The sequence below is a fragment of the Plectropomus leopardus genome, chromosome 17 (assembly GCF_008729295.1).
Source record: "Plectropomus leopardus isolate mb chromosome 17, YSFRI_Pleo_2.0, whole genome shotgun sequence".
Lineage (NCBI taxonomy): Eukaryota > Metazoa > Chordata > Actinopteri > Perciformes > Serranidae > Plectropomus > Plectropomus leopardus.
Window position 1 is genome coordinate 7,654,814 of NC_056479.1, and position 8,170 is coordinate 7,662,983.

General features: G+C 39.0%; 1 protein-coding gene across 4 annotated transcripts in view; it reads left to right on the forward strand.

Annotated features, from left to right (window-relative positions):
* Positions 1 to 862: 862 nt before the first annotated feature.
* The window catches only part of si:ch211-165g14.1 (transcription factor 20), a 17,068-nt gene continuing 9,760 nt past the window's right edge, over positions 863 to 8,170 (forward strand). For all 4 annotated transcript variants that reach the window (XR_006106746.1, XR_006106745.1, XM_042505886.1 and 1 more), the window contains exons 1-4: positions 863 to 1,176; positions 3,494 to 5,436; positions 7,815 to 7,908; positions 8,102 to 8,151. Coding sequence is in view for 2 of the 4 variants with exons in the window: in XM_042505886.1 (XP_042361820.1) it covers positions 3,496 to 5,436; positions 7,815 to 7,908; positions 8,102 to 8,151 (2,085 nt within the window). In the remaining 2 variants the exon portion in view is untranslated. The remainder of the gene's footprint in view (positions 1,177 to 3,493; positions 5,437 to 7,814; positions 7,909 to 8,101; positions 8,152 to 8,170) is intronic.

The window sequence follows — 8,170 nt, forward strand, 5'->3', positions numbered from 1 at the left end:
AAATATAGTAATATTTATGGTCATGTTTTAATTTAAAAAAAATGCAATTATTAATTATTTCATTAAAAAAAAATTAAAAAGATAAAACTAATTTGTACTTTTCTCTCCCATTAATCATCTAATGACCCCTCGGATTTATTTCATGACCCTAGGCTAGGAACCACGGATGAAAATTAGCTAACTGTATATAGTATAGTATAGTAATTTAAACTAGCTCCACCTCGAACAACAGTAAAATGCTGCTCTAACATTGATAATTCAGTATTTACTATCAAATATTGGCAGATATGATAATATTTCAGTAGGAGGCATTTTACTGCAGAAGAAGTACTTTTACTTTAATACTTAAAGTACATTTGCAAGACATGTATTGAGTATTTTTACACCATGTAGTGCTTTAACTTTCTGATCTGAATACTTCTTCCAACACTGGTCAGAAAACAGAGGGAAAATGCAAAGTTATTTTATATATATATATATATATATATATAGATATGTAACGATATTTTTTTAACATTGTTGTATTGGTAGCCTACAATTGCCTGAGTAAAATATCTGAATACTTCCACCACTGACTTGTTAAATGAGCTCATTTTAAATATGTGATGTTACTATCTGCCTTAAATTAAAATTTTGCTTTTTTTAAAACAAACAAACAAACAAAAAAATAGTGATTTGCTTTTGTTAGTTTTTAGTTTTTTGGTTTTTAGTTAGTTTAATTTTTGTTTACGTTCACAGCCCCCCCAACTCAGAAAAAAAAGGGCGGGTGGTGGGGGGTGGGGCTTTATTTTGAAAGTCCACTGTTCTCTTCCGGTGTCACCCTGGTTGTTTCAGAGTGACTTGACTCTGAAGGAAGATGGTCTCCATGATGACAACTTTAAAATACCAACAGTAGCCAGAGGGTCGTAACTGCCTGCTAACATTTTTTAAACTAAAATGTTCATGTCTCGTTATCGTGTCGAGTGTTGGCTACGTTTTGAATTAGTTTAGCGGGCTAACGTTAGCTTGCCAGCTAGCATGAGGTCGTCGCTTTTGTTTACATCCAGTCCTGATGACGGGCCCGGAGAGGTGTGTTAGCTAAACCCAGCTACCAGACTTGTTTGAGGAGAAAGTGTCCTCCTGAAGCCTGCTCTGCCAGGACCGGGGTCGTCCATCAGAACTGCTGCCACCCTAGGGGTAAGACCAGCGGCAGATTTACACTTTAAAAGACAGATCATTGCACACTTGTAAGTTAAAACTACAACCCAAGACATTATATAGAGGCAGGTTACAGTAAATCCTACATTACTCATGAGCGGGCCTACCTGTTAACATGTCTTGAAATAAAGCTCAGGTAAAGAGATGCACGGCTTCTGATACTCAACAGCATACGCATACGTAATATAAAACGTTATATATCTAACTAAATAATAAATAACAATCTCGTATCTGCAATTCAAATCCAACCCGACGTGATCTTTGCGGTGATTTTTCAGAAGCACAGCATTCTGACATTTATCAATTACATTTAAATACACTTATTATAATAAATTCATAAAATTAAGCGGGATAGCTCTGCTTTAAGAAAATAAAACCTGCAGGGGTTTTTCATTTGGCTTCTTATAATGTTTTTATACTGGGCTGTAGTATTTGGTAAAAATAGAGCACTTAAAGCAATAATACAGGCTTCCCACAGTTAAGGAAAACCTGGAGAAGTCAGGAAATTTCACCAGCATATATTCCAGGCATTGAAATGTTATGAAATTGATTTTTTTAAAAAATCATTTAGAATTTAGAAAGGTGATTGAATTGTTAACGATTTGAAACCTGAGGAAATTGATTTCTTTCAAGAGTGGGAAGAAGGTATTGGGCATAGACAGAAGAAATTACCCAAAAGTAGTAAGAAATTTGTATAAAAGGACAAGAAAATTACTTGAAAATATAAAAAAAAAAGTAAAGTAAAGAACAAAAACAAACAAGGAATCTTGAAAAAAGTGCATCAAAATAATAATTCTGCAACATAATTTTAGATGTAAAGATATATATATATAATTCTGATTTTAAATATATTTTCTCAGCATTTCCCCTTGTTTCTTAAAAGTCATTCTCTAAATCTACAAATGTCAATTTCTTGCCAAGTTGCTCATTGTCTTTTCCATGTTTTTGAAGGAAATCAAACCAATCCGCTCGGTGCTCAAAACATTCATGGAAGGCGTTTGAACGCTGCACGCGACAATCCATGTTGATCCAGGTTTCAAAGGGTTAAAAATCATTGCATTTTTTTGAGGAAAATCATGGAATTTTGTTTTATGTAATAAAATTGTTACAGCAAACTTCCATGGATAACCTTCTACGTAATGTAACATGTGAAATGTATTTTCTGTAGCATTTAGCATGATGTGCGGAATATGGTGTAGCGGTTTATGATGCTGACTTTTGTCCGAGGGGTTCAGTTTTTGAGTTTCCTTTGTTACGATCTTTGTCTCTAGATAAAAACAGCTATTCACTTCTCATAACCTTTGACTTTAGCTGTACTGACACGTTGTCATGACCATGCAAGGAGTTACTTGTTTTTACAAATTAGTTTGCCTTAAAAGTTAGCAGTGGAAGTGAATGATTCAGATAATACAATGAAGACTGATTACTAACACTTAAGAAGGTAAAGAGTATTTAGCAGAAGCTTTTATCCAAAGCGACATGTACCACATCCACCGCACTCATCCACAATGCCACGCCGCCCATCTGTGAGAGGGTGAGGCCGCCTCATCACTGACGCCATTGAAACCCCCTTTGCAGCTTCATCAGCCATTTCTAATCATCTCAGCAACTGCAATAATAGTAACAGTGTATGTAACATATTCATTGAACTTCTGAGAGCTATTTGAACAGGAGGACAGGTGGTGCTGACTTTTAACTGTTTGGCCCAGGTTCAAAATCTAGCTCACGTTATCTTTAACTTTACAATAAAATTACTACTTCACTGGATTACACTGTGGAAGCCTATTTTAATGCAGGTTAATAAAAATGAATAATGATAAAGAAAACTACAGAATAATTATAAAATATGTTTATTTCCAATCTAAGTGACACCTGATTGAACAAATCCGGCACTATGACATTACATAGATTTACATTTTTAGGCTTTTTGGACAACACTACATAGTATGACTTTTTTATGGCATTTTCGACGACATACTGTACAATGCTGTTTTTATACCGTTTTGGACAAGCCTGGCTGTTAGCCTGGTGGGAAGCAGGCTAACTGCACAGAATAAATCTCCATGGTAACTTATGTGCTTCTGCTTTCATGCAGCCAAGTCACGGCTAAATTCAGCCTGGATACCTGGAAAATCTGGGCGTAATCCATTATTTTGGTTTTGTGCAGTAGCCCTCGGGTATTCCTCCAGCCATGACATCAGTAAACAGACGTTGATGTGCTAAATTGGTGGAGTTCATCTGATGAGAAACGTGTGAAAAAAATACACTCACTGACGTTAATGTGTGTTTCTTGCAGTGATGGAAGTGTCGCCTCAGGATCCATCTCTCATGGCTATGGACCTGTCAAAGGGCTACTCAGTCAACCCCCTGACCCGCAGCCACACTGAAGCCATGGACCTGGCAAAGAAGCCTGAGTGGTACCACAGACGCCCGCCGAGCTGCAGCACAGAGATCGGCTCCTCGTTCAGATCCAGAGCCTCCTTCTCCTACAACTCTCAGCTGCATCCTGAGCCAGGTGCACCTGTCCACTGCAGAGACATTGAGCAGGGCCAAGAGTCTTACAGTCTGTACCGCGACGGAGTCCACGGCAACCTGTGGCATCAGGGTTTCTACGGGCCCGACCAAACCGGCGGTCCAGTTCCTGAAAGCAGTGGCGCAGAGGAGAGTGACAGCGGCTCTGATGTTATTTTCCTTGTTTCTTCAGCGAAGGAGCCCCTCTTATGCAGTCCTTTCATCCAAGACAGTGTGAGGCACATTGTGGAGCCCCTGTCCCCAGCTGTGTCCCTGTCCTCAGTGGATGAAGGGAGAGGTTGCTATCACCTACCTCAGCCTATGAGCTCACCCAGTCCTGAGAGCTCGTACTCAGAAGACTCCTCAGACAGCTCAGTGGACATTCCTATACATCACACCAGACCTGTAGTCCTTCTGTCAGACCTAAGTGCTGTTTACAGCAATCCTGCTGAATCTCCGGTAGATATTTCCAGCGATGACAGTGATGTTATTGAAGTTTCAATCACTAATGAAAAGAAGAAAAGTGATTCCTTACCTTGTAAGAAAAGTGTTTCTTGTAAGAAGAGTACAGCAAGAGAAACTCCTTCTCAAAGTGAGGATGAAAAACCTCCACCGAAGGAAGTTCGACGTAGCAGCAGAATAAGGAAACCTGTCTCTGAAATGCCTCAGTTTACCTGCAGCGCATCTCGCCACAGTTTGAGGAGACGAGCTAAGAACAACGCAGTTGGTATTTATAACGAAAGTGGAGATTCTGATGACATGATGGAGTATGCGACAAGGATGTTCAGCTCAGATGCAGACGAGGCAGCCTCGCAGCCCAATGCATCACAAAGAGTGAGCAGTAATTCAGAGGAGTCGGATGTGGACGTTCAGACAGACCGGAAGTCGCCACAGAGAGCGTCGGATGAGGAGCAGAAGCCTCGCTGCAAAGTTTCGCACACTAAAAGCATCACTCATAAACGAAAGAAACCCCTCACCCTTCGTAAAACTAAAAGGCTAAGAACTAAACCCGAACAGAACTGCAGAATCAGACCAGAGGAGCCTAAAAGGAAATCAAATGAAAAAACGGTTGTAAGACGGAAGAAAAAAGGGTGCTCACAGACGGGACCTTCTGCTCTGTTCTCTCCCAGAGAGCCAGAAATCATGCTTAAATATGCAAACACAAAAGAGGAAAAAAAGGACAAGAAATTGGGACGTTTTTGCCCTTTTGTTCACATTGAGAAGAGGATGTGCACTGTTGTTAACTATCAGGAGGAGGAGGCGACAGTCAGGAGCAGCAGGGGACAGCAGCAGACAACCACCAGGTCTCTGTCGGGGTTTGTTCCGCATACGTCCTGTTTCCAGCTGGGTCGGTTCAGCTCGGAGAGCAGGTGTCAGGCCACGCTGCTGTGCTGCTTGTGCGGTCAGACAGCCAACGCTGTGGGCCTTGGGGACCTTCACGGCCCGTACTATCCCACTAACCCATCTCTGGACTACAGGACTGAGAAGAAAGAGGAAGAACATTCACTTGTCAGTTCAGTAAATTCATCAGGCGATATTTGTGATGCAAATAACTGCTCCGCTGTCAATGGTTTGCCTGAGAGCAACGGCCACTCCCTCCCAAAGGTGCCTCTTCATCTGGACGAGTGCTGGATCCACGAGGACTGCGGTATCTGGTCTGCTGGTGTCTTCCTGGTCAGAGGGAAGCTGTACGGGTTAGAGGAGGCGGCCAAGCTCGCACAAGAAACAGTGAGATCAACATCTTTTTAAATAAAATTATGATGATCAACATCATAATAATTATGAAAACAAAGAGAGATGACTGGTTGCTCTGTAGACTTTAATCGAATGTAGGTCAGGAACTTGTATCGGGTGCTCATGGAAAACAGGAAACAACAGGATTAAATAAGAGGGGAATCCAGGCACTCCAAAAGTGTGAATGTGAAAAACTAAGAGGAATTACATTAAAAGCCTTTATTGTAATGGTTAAATCATTATAAAGGCAAACATGTTTTGACCAACACGGGTCTTCGTCATGGCTTTAGGAGATATGCATTATGGATATGGCCCCTCCTATATAGGAACCAATAGGAAATGATCATGTAACCACACGATTAAATGACAGATAAAAACAGAATTAATAACAAATCTTAATGACAGAACAAAAAGATCATGAAATCTGATAACCCCCACAAAACAATATATAAATGTGCATATACATACATACATATACACATATAAATATACATAGACACACACACACACACATACATATTTATATATATGTACATACACACATACATGTATCTATGTGTATATATATGCATATTTATACATTGTTTTGTGAGGGTTATCTGATTTCATATTCTTTTTGTTCTGTCATTATGTTACTGTGTTTTCTGTTTCTCCCCTAAAATGAAATATGTTGAAATATGTATGAAGTATGTTTTAGTGCACTGTTTAGTAGGGGTGTAACGATCCATCCATCTGCATCAATATATTGATTAAATGAGCAACGATCACCTGACATCGACACAAAGTGGAAATATTGATCCATATCATCCTCTTTCGAGCGCGCCCTTATTGTGAAAGTCTGTGTCATGTCACACAGCCTCCGGCAGTTGATGGTGAGCAGCAAGAGAAAGATGAGGATATATGACTATTATTTACAAGGGAATAAATAATCAGTGTGGAAATGTTTTGTTTTTGGAGAAACTGCAAGTCAGCAGACATCATATGTAAACAAAAGCTATACTGAGGAAACATGACGTACCTGCTGGGCCACTTCACTAACTTCTTGCTAATGTTACCTTAGCTGCTCTGTTGTAGCAATGTTGACTGAAAAAACATGCATGTAGACTGAAGTCATCCTCGTGTTCTGTCAGGAGGTGCAGGGACTTATACCAGCGGTGAGTAAGACAAAGCATAAACAATAGTTAGTTGGTTAAGTTATTAGTAGAGGAAATGCCCATTAACCGCTAAGCTAATTTCTGCAATGTAAAATGCCCTAAGCTTATGCTAATAACAGTAGCATGTTGTATATGTGGGGGGAATGTGACCTACAAAAGACAGCTGTTCTGTCTTGATCCTTGATAGTTATTAGTGAGTTTTATACTTTAGTGAAAAGATCTTGTTGTTAATCCCTGTTTTGAGGATGCTGGGAGAAGTTTGTTTTCAAGTCAGACAGCCCTGAAGTTTTAGGAAAAAGATCATGGGTTGAATTAAAATGAAAATATTTTTCCAGAAAGGGTTTTCAAACAGAATGAACCAGTTTTAATTATTTCCGGTTATGTATATGTTGTTTTTTATCTTTTCTGGCCAAAAGCAAAGAAAGGGGTGGCAGCTTCACCTGTAAACGACTGTGTTAAATGAGCGCATAATATCGGCTCATATTGATCGCAGGCCCCTAAATCGAATCAAATCGACATCGTATTGTGGTAGACTTTGTAATACTGGCAAATATCGTATTGTGATTAAACTAGTGATTAACACCCCTATTGTTTAGCTGTAATAATAGAATATGCGATCATGAAGTGAGTCCGGTACTGCTTCCTGTTTTGTAAAAACCGAGGCTGAAAAACTTACCGTTAAAGCATTTCGTTTGATTGATTTCATTGATTTAAAATGACAGACAATTAATCAGTTATCAAAATAGTTTAGTATTTTTCTGGCGATCTTCTAATCAATTTATCAGTTAATCATCTCAGCTCTAAAAAGGATACTTTTTCCAAAGTTAGTTTGTTTTTAAGCTTGAAATTCCTTTTTTTGCATGACATTTCTCACACTGCAGCATAGAAAGGAAACAAAGGGAATTTCAAACTAAGAGGACAGTAACTTTGGGGGATGCCATTGTGATTTGATTTATTTGCTTTTCGCTTGAGTTTTGAAGATTTATTGGAAAAATTATGACTAAAATGTTGCGCAGAAGATCTTTTCGGTGTGGACTGGAATAATAATTTTGCGACTAATAACTACTTAAATGTATAATTGAGCATGTAAGAAGTTTCGTCAGATGTAATGTTGCACTGAATATCAATTTTAATATATACATATATTTTTTAATGTGATTTTGCAACATATATTGTGATAAAAGTACCTTTTTCTCACTGTGTGCTTTTTCTTTTCAGATATGTTCATTGTGCCAACAAAAAGGGGCAATAATGGGATGTTTCCAGAAGGGCTGTCCCAGAAATTATCACTACAGATGTGCCATTCAGTCAGGTACAGTATAAATTTGTCAGAAACGTGTCAGCTCAGGGACAAATGTTGTTTGTTAACATTTTTAAAAGATATTTGCATCTGAAGGTTTGGAAAACTTTGTGCTTTGCTTGTGTGCTGTTCTTACCTCAGCCTGAAGTGACCAATCTTTGAGGGTATAAAAGCTAAATTTGTGCATCTCCGTTTCTTTTTTCAGGCTGTGTCTTAAACGAGGAGAACTTCTCAATCAGATGTCCAGAGCACAAGGTGAGTGTCGACCTTGTTA